The 14,235-nt window shown below is 54.9% G+C and overlaps 1 protein-coding gene across 2 annotated transcripts; it reads left to right on the top strand.

Moving 5' to 3' along the window:
- Nucleotides 1-9,534: 9,534 nt before the first annotated feature.
- GHRL (ghrelin and obestatin prepropeptide) lies at nucleotides 9,535-14,235 on the top strand. Of its 2 annotated transcripts, none has more exons than XM_013004527.2 (5): nucleotides 9,535-9,958; nucleotides 10,357-10,477; nucleotides 10,679-10,795; nucleotides 13,461-13,569; nucleotides 14,104-14,235. In XM_013004527.2, the coding sequence occupies exons 2-5, from the start codon at nucleotides 10,370-10,372 to the stop codon at nucleotides 14,121-14,123; spliced, it is 354 nt and encodes a 117-aa protein (XP_012859981.1). In that variant the 5' UTR covers nucleotides 9,535-9,958; nucleotides 10,357-10,369; the 3' UTR covers nucleotides 14,124-14,235. The 2 variants fall into 2 exon arrangements, with proteins under 2 accessions (XP_012859981.1, XP_045145953.1); XM_045290018.1 differs by having other exon boundaries at nucleotides 9,543-9,958; nucleotides 10,673-10,795.

The following is a 14,235-nucleotide window of genomic DNA, read 5'->3' as shown; positions in this document are numbered from 1 at the left end:
CAGAAGCGGAGCAGACAGACAAGCGCTCCTGTGAGCGTTGGAAGGTCTGAGGACGGTGTGTCTCCAGCACCCCAGACAGGTAAGTGCTCCGCAGAAAAGCCTCTCAGACCGGCCAGTCTTTAAGGGACTACTTTCACACAACTCCTGCATTTAAAGTAACCTGGCCCCCAGGCCTGTCAGTCCCCAGATTTCTTTTCAAATCTTCCAGACACTAACCCACACTTCCAAGGGCACTGCTACCTCACAGCATTGCCCCAACCTGACCTAAGCTGTTCACCTGCTGGGTCTCTTCCAGAAGTCGTCAGGTTGCCAATGACCCTGAGCCAAGAGTGCCAACCCCAGGATCACCAGGGCCTGGATCACCCCAACCTCATCCTCCGTGGGCCCCTCAGTGGACAACCCCTCCCAACAGAGCAGGAAGGATGTGGACCCAAAAACGCCCCATGTTGTGTTCCATGCCAGCCAGAAACGTCTTCGCCCAGTACCCCCAAAGCTCTGGGTCTGTACCCTTCAGCACGGAAATGTTAGGTAGCTAGCCTAGGGACAAGGGGTGGTACCTCTCATGCCTGCAAAGGCGGCCCCATAGAGGTGGTTGGAAAGAAATCAGGCAACCATTAGACACCTATGGGAGAAACCCAGAACTGAGCATGCTCGTACACAAGCCCTGGAGCCAGGTGGGAGGTGCACCTGGGTGCCCAAACTAGGCCCAGGCTTATGACATCACCCAGAGGGCCATACCTCAGCTAATGAGATCAGCCACACCTCCCAAGCCAAAGGGGTTAAAAGCCAGCTGCATCAAAGGTTGGGGGTGCACAAAGTCTCCCTGAGCCTGCCCCTCAGGGACCCTTGTGGGGGCTGGCCCACATGTGCTTAAGCTCTTGGGCTCTTGCCCCCCTGCCCTGCCACCAGTCTCTTTTGCTGGGCCCTCGCTCGTGGGGCATGATGTAAGGAGGCCTCTTGGACTCCAAGAGTCCCAGCCCCATGTGTGGGTGCTCACACGTGGCGTGTCCCCTTTTCAGACTGTACCCCCTGAACTCTCCCTCCCCTTCATGGAGACTCACTCGGATTACAAACCCTGCTTCCGAATGAGCAAAGCAAAGAGCCCAGGTACCATCCGCTCCAGAAACCTCACAGGTAGGGGGGATGTCCCCCTCAGCACCTAGAGATGCAGCTAGGAGGGCTTTTCACCTCCTCAGCTGCGCTGAGGGATCAACGAAAGCCCCTTCTGTCTTCAGCACAGACATTTGACAAAGGGTTTGCAGACGTCACTGTCCACTGTCCACGTTCATCTCGTCCGTTGCAAGAACCCCGCAGACCAGCTCTGCAGACAAGGACCCAACTGTGCATGGCCTTTCGGAGCCACTCAGGCCTGGCCATGATGGGATGGCTGACTGATGGCCCATCTCTCCCTTCCCTTTGACACATGCACTGGGGACCCTGTCACTCCCCCCATTATAGCACGCAGGCGCACAGCGAAAAACTGACTGAAACTCTCTTCTCAGTCTTAGCTAAGATCAAGTGAGAAAATTACTTAAAAAGAAAAAACATGGGGGAAAGAACAGCTGTGGAAAAATACCTTAAAAAACCGCTGTGATCTTCGGGACAATATCGAGTGTACGGGTCACTGAGAGCCAAAGGGAGAAATGGGGTGGGGAGGGGACCCAATATAGTTTTCAAAATCACAACTGATTGGGCTAAGCTGAAGCAGCTCGTGGCCCCACTTGGCTGCATGTCCCCAGGTCAGCAGCTCCCGCTGGAATGAGGAGACTGAGAAACAATGCCCGAACACCGGAGGACAGCCCACGTGCCAGAGCTGATAAGCTACATCCCGGGCCATAAAGCTGGGTGCTGCAGCAGGGACCCCCTCTCCCTGCTTTCCTTTAAAAACTCCGGACCCTGAACAAAGCCCAAGATCTCCCTGGCCTACTTGCTAGACCAAGGGATTCGTCCAGGGCTCTTTCTCTCTCTCTCTCCCTCTCCCTCCCTGCTAAAACTGTCTCTGATGCATCTACTTCGTCTTGACTTTGTGTTCTTGTCTTGTGCCTCAGTTTGTCTTTACAATTATCAGAAACCTTCCCCTGTGGAGGAAAACTCACTCTAGAAAGGGACCCTGGAAGCACAGTGGGTTAAGTGTTGAGCTGTTAACTCCAAGGTTGGAGGTTCAAACCCATGGGGTGCTGCTACATGGGAGAAAGGTAAGTGTCTGCTCCTATAATGACAAGTCATCTCAACAGCGCTGTGTGGAGTTCTCCGCTGCCCCACGGGGCTGCTCAGAGTTAGACCAGACGCAGTGGCAGTGGTTGGGTGGGCTGGGTCATCCCAGATTCAAAAAAGTCAGATTCAGGGACAGGGGGTTGTCCCTCCCATGCCTGCAAAGGCCCCCATAAAGGAGGTTGTGAAGAAATCAGGTGATCATAAGAGGTCTATGAAGACCCAAACTGAGCATGCTCACACTCAAAGCCTGCAGCCAGGTGGGAGGTACACCTGGGCGGCCCAAACTAGGCCCAGGCTCGTGACATCACCCAGGTGGGTTCAACCCAGCCAATGAGGTCAGCCAATACCATCAACCATGCCTCCCCAGGCTTGAAATATCTTGTTTGTGGGAAGGCTGAGCTGCAAGCAGCAGGTCCGAGGGCGAGGTCTCTCGCTGGCTCTCGCTGGCTCTCGCTGGCTCTCGCTGGCTCTCGCTGGCTCTCGCTGGCTCTCGCTGGCTCTCTCACACAGCCTCTCACCCAACCCATCTTGTTCTTTGGTCTCTCTTGTGCCCGCGCTCTCTCTGGCTCCAGTCCTCTTGCCCTTCCTCCCTGGATCCCTCAGTCCCTGGGACCCCTCTCCCAGCTCTGCACGTGGGGGCGCGCTGTCCCATGAGGTTGCTCGTGACCAGCTGTGACCCCCGTGCGGCTTCCGTGTGGCTCAGCATGCTTCCCTGAAATCGAGTGAACCTTTTCAAGACTGTAAAACCGGAAACATCCCGTTCTTCACAAAACCCCACTTGGATCCCAAAACGGGCTTCAGCGTGAATTCTTTCTTGTGCAAAGCCAAGAACCCAGGTGTGACCAATTCCGAAAAACTTAGAAACCCAAGCAGAAGCAGCATTAAACTCCATCCACTTGGATGGCTTAAGATCTTTTTAACGAATACATTTAAAATGTTGGGGAGACCGTGAAGAAACTGGAGTCCTTCTCCATGGCTGGTGGGAGTCCAGCGGTAAAATGGTACAACGTTGAAACCGTCTGGCAGTTATTCAAAAAGTGAAGCACCAGACCACCACCCGAGCCAGCAGTTCCACACGGCGTGCAGGCACGAGACCCAAGGCAGTGACCAGGTTTGCCGCAGCGCTGGTCACACAGCCAAACGGCAGCAGCGCCTATGTCCGTCTGTCGGGGGACGGGCAGCGGAATGCCTACCCCTCAGCCACGGAGCCAAGTGAGATTCTGATCCAGTCTCCAGGTAGCCGCACCGAGAGCAAGCGCTCTGTGAAACGAGTCCGTCACAGGAGGAGGCAGCCGTCGAGTTCATGAGATAACAAGAACAGACTGTTTGGGCCGGTCCGAACTAGGTAGCCCTGTTTGGACTGCTGAAGCAGGTCCAGGCCGGGCCCTGCACATCCTTCCCTGCACATCCCAGAGGTCAGCAGCAGAGGGCACCAGATAAGATAACCGTTGAAACCACAGAGTCCACAAGCAATTCAGCAATTCTCCATTTCCAGACCCCTTACGCTAATTGCCACACATTCCTCACCATCCCTTTAAAAACCCTCGCCCCCAGGTGCTGAGCAGCTGAGACCTGTTGGCCTAGGTCACAGAACCTCATCGGGAGCTCCCCCACCCCCTAATAAAGCTATTTCTGTTTCTGCTCTCCCTTGTCCTGTCTGTCATGTGTCTTCCTCCCTGTCCCTCAGTTCCGCTTTACACAGACCCTAGGGGAGTAACCGTCAGAGGTGAAGCGGGAGGCCCTCCTCCCTCCTCGGTCAGAAGTCACGTGGGGATCCTCCTCATGAAAGGAGGTACAGACACATGCCCAGCGGAGGCCAGACTGGGCCAATTCCAATGTCAAGCCGATCACTCAGGATCATATCTCCTTAGGTTGTCCCTTCCACCGTCATTTCTCAGGGGGAAGGGTTTATTGTGAAGGCTCCTGCCATCCTGAACATCCGGGAGGGAGGTTGTGATTCTGGGAGACCCTGTCGCATGGGGCCGCTGGTCAGGATTGACCAGACAGCTCCAAACCACAGCACAGAGACCAAAGGGACTTCCAAAGTTCAAGGGGAAATTTGTTGTCTTCCAATCCCATTTTTCCATGAACTCTTTGAAGTTGCAAACTGAGGCAGGTAACGCGTTGGGCGGCTATCCACAAGGTCAGCGGCTCTAAACCCACCGGTGGGAGAAAGATGCACCGTAAATAAAGACTTGCAGCCTCAGAACCCCTCGGTGGCAGTTCTACTCTGCCTACGGGACTGTCGTGAGTGGGGTTTTTCTGATGGGCGCCCACATTATTCTACGATCAGGAAAAAACACCTGGGATACTTGTCAAAATACAGATTCCAGGGCCATCACCCCAGCTCAGAGTCCAAGGCTGAGTGCTAATAAGTTCACGTCCTGACAAGTCTCCCCGCCGAACCTACTGCAGGCCAGCAGAGTCTGTGCCTGGCACGGCATCAAAACTCCCCAAACAAACTCACTGCCACCGAGGGAGGCCCTCTGACTCACAGTCGGCCTTGGGTTCGCAGCCCAGCACACCACCACCACTACGCAGTAAGGGGAGGGCTGTGCAGCAGTTCTCAACCTGTGGGTCGCGACCCCTTTGGGGAGTCGAATGACCCTTTCACAGGAGTTGCCTGATTCATAACAGTAGCAAAAGGACAGTGATGAAGTAGCAACGAACATAATTTTATGGCTGGGGGTCACCACCACATGAGGAGCTGTATGAAAATGTCGCTGCATCAGAAAGGTTGAGAACCACTGTTAGAGCTTTGGGGCCTCAGGACATGTGCAGTAAGGAGTAAGAGACGGAACAAACGGGGGAGGGAAGCAGAGACCATGCTGGGAGGGAAGGTGGGATAGGTGTCAAATGGACTTCAGGATTAGCAACGGAGACACGTTTGAAGGCTGCGGAAGACGAAGACGCTGCTGGCAAGGCCTCCCAATGGCACAGAGAAAACAGTGAAGGCTGTGGCCTAGGATGCCCTGCCCACAGAGCAGCAGGCTCCATGGGGAGCCCAGAAGAGGAGGCATGCGTGGTTTGGACAGAGAGGAGCGTGAGCAAATGGCTAGGGTGACATCACTGACTACCCAGACCTGCTATCAGCCAGCCACAGCGTGTCCAAGCTGAGATGTGCTGTAAGACTTCTTTTCCACATCTATCTAAGAGAGAAGATAAACAATCCCGAGGAGAAAACAATGGGACCAACGGTTTCACGGTGGGGACACGGAAGAAGGGAAAAGAAGGGGGAGCCAACAAACCCAGGGACAAGAGAACAAGTAATCTACAACTGATGGCAAAGAAAGCACAGAATGCCAGGTGGGCTTGATCAAGTGCATGTCGCCAAGAGGAATTACTGAGAGCCAAATGAAGACCAAACATGATGGTGGGACAAGAGGAAAGTAAAAGGAAATAGAGTAAAGAACTAAAGCAAAGGACACTTATACTGGTATAAATACAGGCAGGTATACATGTAAATATATACATGATGATAGGGACATATATCTATGTACATATATGTTAAGTATTAAGGTAGCAGACAGATATTGGGTCTCTACTCAAGTCCTCCCTCAACGCAGAACACTTTGTTCTAAATAACCTGGCGTTCTGTGATGCTCACTTTCCCAACATGATTGCTGAAGACAAAATGGATGCATAAAGAAATGTGAAGAAAGCTGATATTGCTTGGCTATCACAAGACATAGTGTCAGGGGGAACTGATTACAAGGATCTACATATAACCCCCTCCCTGGGGGACAGACAATAGAAAAGTGGGTGAAGGGAGACATCGGACAGTGTAAGACATGACAAAATAATAATAATTTATAAACTATCAAGGGTTCCTGAGGAGGCGGAGCAGGGAGGGAGGGAAGAAATGAGGAGCTGATACCAAGGGCTCAGGTAGAAAGCAAATGTTCTGAGAACGATGAGGGCAATAAATGTAGAAATGTGCTCGACACAATATATGGATGGATGGATTGTGATAAGAGTTGTATGAGTCCCAATAAAATGATTTTTTTTGTTAGGGGAAAAAAAAGACATAGCATCTGAGGTCTTAAAGGCTTGAAGTTAAACAAGTGATCATCTAGCAGGGAAGCAACAAAGCCCACATGGAAGAAGCACACCAGCCTGTGGGATCACGAGGTGTCGACGGGATCAGGGATCAGAAAACCCAAAACAATCATGTCTCAGTGAACCGGGGCGAGTGGGGTGGAGTGGAGACCCAAAGTATAGACAATGGGACATCCCCCCACAGAAGGGTCACATGGAAGAGACGAGCCAGCAGCCAGGGTGCAGTATAGCATCAATGAAACACACAACATTCCTCTAGTTCTTTAATGCTTCCTCCCCCCCACTATCATGACCCCAGTTCTACCTTGCAAATCCAGCTATACCAGAGCATGTACATGGGTACAGATAAGAGTGCTGGACACAAGGAATCCAGGACAGATAAACCCCTCAGGAACAGTAATGGGAGTAGTGATACCAGGAGGATAGGGGGAGGGGAGAAAGTGGGAATCGATCGCAACATGAGGCCAACATAACCCCCCAACCCAGGGTGACAAACAACAGAAACATAGGTTCAGAGAGACTGTGCACAGTGTAAGATATGAAAATAATAATAATTTATAATTAAGGGTTCATGAGGGGAGGGAGGGGAAAAAAGAGGAGCTAATACCAAGGCTCAAATAGAAAGAAAATGCTTTGAAAAGGATGGTGGCAACATATGTACAAATGTGCTTGGCACAATGGATGAATGGATTGTTATAGGAGTTGTAAGAGCCCCCAGTAAAACGATTTTAAAAATAATGACAATAAAAGATGGCGTGGACTATGAAGATCAGAATGAAAACGGGAATGTCAAATGCCCCATTGACTTATACGGATTACAAGTCATGCTGATAATGTTTGGGCTGTGTTGGGTTCAATTAAATATATGACTAAATTGAATTCCCGTGGCTGTCGGCAAACTTAAAATGACACACGCAGCTCTTCTTTGCAGCTCGTTAGTTTTCTATTGGACAATGTTGCTCTGGAACTATTAGAACAGAAGCCAGAATTAGGAGGGAAAACAAAAGAAACCCCACTGAGAAGCTGTGCCTCCTGGAAAGGTGTGCTGTCTCTGCACAACCCCAGGACCTGCCTCTTTCACATGCAGCTTCAGCAAACCCGCAGGGAAGCAGTGCTTGCCAACCAGACTCCCTCCCACCCAAAGGAAGGTCCCGGGAAAGGCTGAAGCCTCCGGAGAAGGCCTTGTTCTCACACACGTGTGTGAGCAAGGAAGGAGCAATCACTCTTAGCCTCCTAAGGCAGGCACTGGAGGAGCGGCAATCCCAAGAAGGCACATGCCCACCCTACGGGATTTCCAGAGTTGAAAGCAATAGGCAAGCAGATAACCCAGCTTCCTGTTTTCCAACCACGGTCACCCCGCCCCCCTCCACCTATGGCAGCTAGCTGTTTTCTGGTGCCTTCTCCCTCCTCCCCCCACAGTGGTCAGGCCTCAGTGGTATGTGGTGACGGTGAGCAGTTTCCACTTGCTATCCCTCCCAGATAACAAATACCGCCCCGCCCCCCAACAGCCAAAATAACAGCGGGCAGTGTGTTTACTTCTCAGGGGTGTTATCAAAGATCAACACTGCAGTTCCTTCCGGCCTCCTGGGCCCTGCAGAGTCAGTGGCCGGCCAGCGAGGGCAGAGGGCCCTGGTCAGCACGGCTGCTTTCAGGGTTGGGCCTTGTTTGTCTGCTTGGGGAGGGGGCAGCTCTCCCTCCTGCTGCTCTGGGCGGTGAGCTTGGAAGAGGCCCGAGCTCAGGCGGCCCAAAGGCCTCCCACAGCCGGCGGATGAGACGTTTTCGTTGAGAGTTGGACTCGGCGGCCCACCTTCTATGTTAGGCCATCACGGCGCCCAGGCTACAGCTTCACACTGTTCCCCAGTGGCAACAAGGGTCCACTCTCCCCACGTCCACCACACTGAGGTGGCCGGGTGTCAATTAGGAGTTCCCCTTCCTCAGTCTCTTCCTGACTGGACCCCCTGCCCTGCTTCCTTCCTGGTCGGGGCAGGCTGGGTTTCCCGGAGCTCCAGCTTCCTAGTGGAGGCCATGTGGTCCTTCAGAGAGGCCGCTGAGCGCCGCTGAGCCCCGCTGAGCCCTGGCATCGCCTCCACCGGTTTCAGTAAGTGGGAGCCTTTTGGGGATTCGCTTCTCAGAACCCAGACCCTATTCCTCAGAGCAGCGATAGAACACGACCTCACCTTGTCTTCTAACCGCCGGCCCCAACCCCAAACCCGAGGCTGAGCTGAGCACCCCCACTGACATGCTACAACTTCTGTGGGGACAGCTCGTCACCCCTGGAGTCTTAGTCAAGGCCAGCGTTTCTCAACCTGGGGGTCGGACGACCCTTTCACAGGGATTGCTTAATACATCCTGCATATCAGGTATTTACATGATGATTCATAACAGTAGCAAAATGACAGTGATGAAGTAGCAGCAAACATAATGTTTTGGGTGGGGGTCACCGCCACATGAGGAGCTGTGTGAAAGGGTCGCAGCATGAGGAAGGTTGAGAACCGCTGCTCTAGGCACCAATGCGATCTACAAACCACGCCCACTCTGGGCAATTCTGCTTGCGGTCACCTGGCCTAGCCTTTGGGCATTTTGCAAGCCCTCCAGATCAGGTACAAAGACGGGTCGCCATCTCCCAGGCACTGTCCCTCGGGTTAAGGAGAGTCATGCCCCAGCAGCTCTGACTCAGGCAGAGACGAGTCAAGGGGATTCAGAGCAGCTTTTGCCTAAAGCTCATCAATCAACGAGGAACAAAACCAGCCCAGCCCTGTCTCCCTGGCAGAACTGAAAAATGAGACCAAACCAAACCACTGCCATGAGTCAGATCTGACTCCTGGGGGCCCTATGGGACAGGGTAGAACTGCCCTGTGGGGTCGAGTCTGTAAACCTTCATGGGAGTAGAAAGGCTCATCTTTCTCCCATCGATGGTTTCGAACTGCCAGCCTTGTGGTTGGCAGCCCAATGCGTAACCATTGCACCACCGGACCAGGGTCAAAACCCGCCTGGGGGCCATCCGAGACCATTCAGAAGGCAGGACTGAACTTGGCCACCATCGGAAGTATCGTGCTCCTGTGCTGTTGCTCAGAGACTGCTTCAGGGCAGGCCAGCCCCCGCCCACCCCGCCCACCCCACCCACCCCCGCTGCCCACCAGCAGTTTCTTATCTCGCTGGGTCGGTTGGGGTGAGGGGAGAAGGACATGCGCCTTGCTCACTGGGGGTGCTCAGGGGCTCCGCAGGGACAGGCAGCCGTGGCCAAGGGGACGGAGGAGTCTGAGACAAAAGGCCTGGGAGATCTCTTCATAGCTGTCACCGCATTCTAACAAGGGACAAAGGGATTCCAGAAAGGGGCAAGACTTAACACACACGCACGCACGTACACCCAGCAAACAAGCCAAGAGCAGACCCCAGCAAGCGCCACCCCTCCTCCTCCCTCCCTAAAAAGCCAGGCCCTTGCCCCCAGAGTACCTCCTGCTGTTTGCCAGTGACAGCTGGGCAGGCTCGCTAGCCGCACCAACCTAAGAATCTCGCCGGGCATTCTGACCTCCATTGTTGATTTCTATCCGGACAGCAAGAGCGTTTTTTAGCTCCCGAGGAATGCAGGTCAGCCCACAGAAGCAAGACTGACCCTGGGGACCCACCTGAGACTCCTACATAAGGCGGCCCTGGCAGCAGGCACCACTTCTCCCAGGAACCGCAGGTAAGTTCTAACACCTGGTGCTAATTTTTAGGCTTAGCGAGAGAGAATGCTTAGCTCCCTGCTGGGCTGCTAGCCGGCCACTCCCTCCACGTCGCTGGGCCTCAGGAGGGCCACGGAAACAAAGCTCAGCTCAGGAACAGCCGAAACCCAGCTCTGGCACTCCCTCCCCGGCCCTGACCCCCAGCGTCCTTGGGCACAGCCTCAGGGCCTGGGACCTACACCCTTGAGGTGACCAGTCAGTCCCCGTGGCCACATTCTACCCCCACCAGACTTAGGAAAGACAGAGCCACTCCCCTTCCAGCCTCTCCTAATTGGGGAAGGAGGGGGGAGAGCTGTTCTACTGAGTAGGCAGAGTTCCAGGTGAGTGAAGGCTGGGGCGGGTGCCTCTCTCTCCTCAGCCCACCTGTGACCATGCTCTCCCGGGGGACCATCTGCGTCCTGCTGCTCCTCAGTGTGCTCTGGGTGGACCTGACCAGGGCAGGCTCCAGCTTCCTGAGCCCCGGACACCCCAAAGTGCAGGTGAGGTGCTCCCTCCCCATGGTTCCACAAGCACACATTATTGGGGGTGGGCAGTTCGGGGCATCTCATTCCAACCCTGCCTAATATGGAGCAACCAGCTGTGTGACCTGAGGCAATGGGTCCCCTCCTCTGGGCTCCAGCCAGGTCTGCATTCTGGCTGGCAGTAGCAGACCCTAAAGGGGGCATCTCCTCCAGCCACAGAGAAAGGAGTCCAAGACACCAGCAGGCAAGCTGCAGGCCCGAGCGGTGGAAGGCCGGCTGCGCCCTGAAGGTGGGAGTCCGGAGGACGAGGACGGGGCAGAGGACGTGGAAATCCAGGTGGTACCTCCAGGGTGTGGGTGTGGGCTGCTGTGGTGGAGCGAGCGAGCTGTGAAGGGGGGATGGGGGGGTAGCGGTGACTATACACAGGGGCTTGTTTTAAAGTTGCCCCCAAATGAGAAAGCAGCATGAAACTGTAGCTGAGCTCTGCACCGGGCTCTTGGTCCACTTGGAGTGGAAATGTTGGGACGGGGGTGTGCCAGAAGTGACTGCCACCACGGGCTGGGGACAGGCAAGCATCTGCAGGCCGAGAGCCAGCCCTTGTGCAGCTTCCAGGGGCTGGGAGACAACCTGCAGGTACTAACCGCTGGTCCCACGGAGGGTGGTTCCTGCCCTCTTAGCCCCCCCCAAAACAAACCAACCCCACAGTTTTAGCCCATGGGCTCTAATGCCTTAATTTGGGGGTACTTATAAAGACAGAGCAGTGGGCAACCTCACCTGTTGACCAGGGCCCCATCCGGTCTTCTCTGACTCATCTCGCGTGAAGCAGACTATATACCGGTGGCTCAGGATTGGGAGAGTAATTGGTTCCCGGTGGGTCAAACCCACCAGCTGCTCCGAGGAGGAGGATGACGAAGAGGCCTTGTGCTCCTGTGAGCGCTTACAGAGCCTGGGAACCCGGGGACGGCTAAGAGGAGTTGGAAAGTGCTCCTTGGCAGGGTGGTTCGGGGAATGGCTTTGTACAAGCATTCCGGTGGTGCCACCTCAGAATTCCCTGGGGCACTGTGACGGCAGTGACATTGCCGAGCCTCTGGGGGGGCGATTGCTCTGGCAGACCCTTTTGCCCCTTGTAAAAGGGGCAAGGCTGCCGGAGGGAACTAGAGCATGCTCCTTCCTCGCCCTCCAGGACTGCCACTTTCTCCTGGGTCATGGGTGACAGGACCAAACGTTTTAGGGCATTTTTATTTTCTGTAAAGGGGGCGGAGGTAGGACAATTAAGTTGGGAAACACAGATCACTCTACACCACCTGTGAACCCAGTCAGGCGGCTGTTACGCCCGCGTTCACAAGCAGATGCCTGGTGAAGCCCCACGCGGACTTCCCTTCACCGACTCACCTCCCTCTCTTCTTCAGCTGCTAAGAAGCTGCACCCACCCCAGGGTCCCGAAGCTCCAACTCTCCTCTCTGCTCCGGCCAGAGCCTAGCTAGAGGTGTTCCCAGACCCTCCCTCCACAGGAAGAACGAGCCCCCAGGGATTTTAAATGGCCAGAAGAATCCCTCATTTGAAACCTGGGAGTGTTTCCAGTGAGCGGCCCAGATCCCTCGGGAAGAGGTTTGGGAGGCTGAGGCCCCCCGGCCCCAGCAGGATTGGGGTGGTTGGGGAGTCTCCAGGAGAGCTGGTTTGGGGGCAGTCCACACTGCCAGATGCCGGAGTCGGGGGGCCTAAGGCGCAGGCCCAGCCACAGGAGCTCTGCCTCTGCTCATCTGCCAAAGCCCTCCCAGGGCAGGGTGCCCCCCAACCCCTCTCCCGTTCTCCTCTTCTCCCCTCACAACTTTCCCCCAAATGGGGCGCCTGGCTTACAAGACTTCTGAGACCAAGCCCTACCCACTTTTCACCCCACGCACACAGGCGCACGCACGCACTCACGCAGTCCCAGAGCAGGCAGGATGCTGACCACCAGAGGGAAGGGCCTTCCAAAGTGCGCCCTGCCACTCCTACAGCACGCCCTGCCACTCCTACAGCACGTTCCCAGATGAAGGGCCACCAGCACTATCAGATCAGAGCTCCCGGGATCAGCCCATGGAGCAGGGAGGAGAAAAATGATTTATTCAAGAGGGGAAACCTAAGCCCCCCCCCCCCCAAATGCTGCCTCTTATCCGCTGCTCCATCATCAGATAAGCCTGTGGGTGCATGAGAGAGCAGTTTTCATCAAACGGACTCCCAGGGACTGGAGGAGGGAGAGACAGAGACAAAGGGAGGGGAGGAGAGAATTTTCAAAAAACAGTCACCAAAGAGCATTTGCTGCTGGAATAACTTTTGTGTGCCCGTTGCTCACTGTAAGACAGGAATTGTACCCAGAGCTGCCCCGAGGGATGCTCAATGCAGGGTGGCAATGGAGGGAGGTGCTCGCCAAGGCCTGGACTAGGAGAGGCTTCGGGCTGGGTGAGTTTGAGTCCTGCACTCTACAGCCTTTGGCCACTAAGTCCTGGGTCCTTGGGCAAGACATCTAACCTCTCGGCCTCTCCTGCTTTACAAGTAAGTGGGGATAAGACTTCCTGTTCCTGGGCAGGTGGACAGCGATGACCAGGGGCTCCCAAACATGTCAGTGACTGAGCGCCACCAGCAGACAAAGTGCCTTCTTGCCTCCTAAGGAAGAAAACAAGTTGGTGTAGGCGACAAACAGAGCTTTGGGACCCTCCTTCCCAAGCGGGGAGATACAAACAGGGTTGGCCGCCCTCAGCAAGGCCAAGAAAGGGCCTCATGGGGGTCTCCTCTGAGGGCAGCGGAGACAAACAGAGGAGATGGGAGTGTAGGACAGAGAAGCTCCCTGCCAGGCCTTTTGTCCTCTACAGCTGCAGGGGGCTAGGGCGTGGGGGTGGGGCAAGAAGCTGAGCCTAGGAGACAGACATGGCACTGCATCCTTCGGGTAGGGGTTGATAGTTGAGGCAGGGTTAGGGACCTATAACCTGACAGATATTGCCTCCTCTCTCTCCCCTCCACCCAGTTCAATGTCCCCTTTGACATTGGAATCAAGGTGTCAGTAGCTCAGTACGGGGAGCATGGCCGGGCCCTAGACAAGTTCCTCCAGGACATCCTTTGGGAAGGCAACCAAGGTAAGCCCTGGCCTACAGGAAGGTGGGAGCCTGGTCACCCTCAGGGAGACAGACGTCTTCTCTGCCTCCACGATCTCACAAACAGCATCAAGGGCCTCCTTCCCGATGACCGCGGGGGTGAGCACTGTTTCAAGAACAGCACCTTCACTCTGGGGCTGCATTGGATTGCCGCCCCTCCAACTCGAAGGGGGAAGCTGCTTGGTATGAAAGTGCCTTGGTGCCCACCACATTCAGAACAGGCTTCACAGCCAAGCAAACTTTGCTTAGAATCTCCTTGTAACAAAGCTACCGCCCAACTTTGTCCTGTGTCCAAATCCCTGGCTCTGGAAGCACAGGCTACACTATGCAAAGTAAGCAGCGTGCCTCAGGGATGCAGCTTCTACCCGCCACCCCACAGCCACACAAGCCAACTCAAATCCCCGTCTTCTAATGCCAAGGCCAGTGTGCCCAGCCATGACCCACTGCCCTCACATGACAAAGATCACCTCAGGCCACTGGGCAGGATAATGGACTTGACTTTTGACTTCTTTTCAGAGGCGCCAACTGACAAGTGACCACAGCCCACAGGCGGACCCTGCTCTCCGTTTTCCTCCCTATCCTGCAGTTAGGGTTCTTTGTCAAGAACCCCTGGACAAGTTCAGGTGGTCAATAAATATTCACACTGCA

The sequence above is a fragment of the Echinops telfairi genome, unplaced genomic scaffold (assembly GCF_000313985.2).
Source record: "Echinops telfairi isolate 266 unplaced genomic scaffold, ASM31398v2 ScPeMD7_31;HRSCAF=116, whole genome shotgun sequence".
Lineage (NCBI taxonomy): Eukaryota > Metazoa > Chordata > Mammalia > Afrosoricida > Tenrecidae > Echinops > Echinops telfairi.
Note: the sequence above shows the minus strand (reverse complement) of the source record. Positions and strands in the feature narration are given on the sequence as shown.

Coding starts and splice junctions, on each gene's coding strand:
- GHRL (XM_045290018.1), top strand. CDS start 10,370: ATGCTCTCCCGGGGGACCATCTGCGTCCTGCTGCTCCTCAGTGTGCTC. Junction 10,796..13,460: donor CAGAGGACGTGGAAATCCAG/GTGGTACCTCCA, acceptor CCCTCCACCCAG/TTCAATGTCCCCTTTGACAT. Junction 13,570..14,103: donor CCTTTGGGAAGGCAACCAAG/GTAAGCCCTGGC, acceptor ACTTCTTTTCAG/AGGCGCCAACTGACAAGTGA.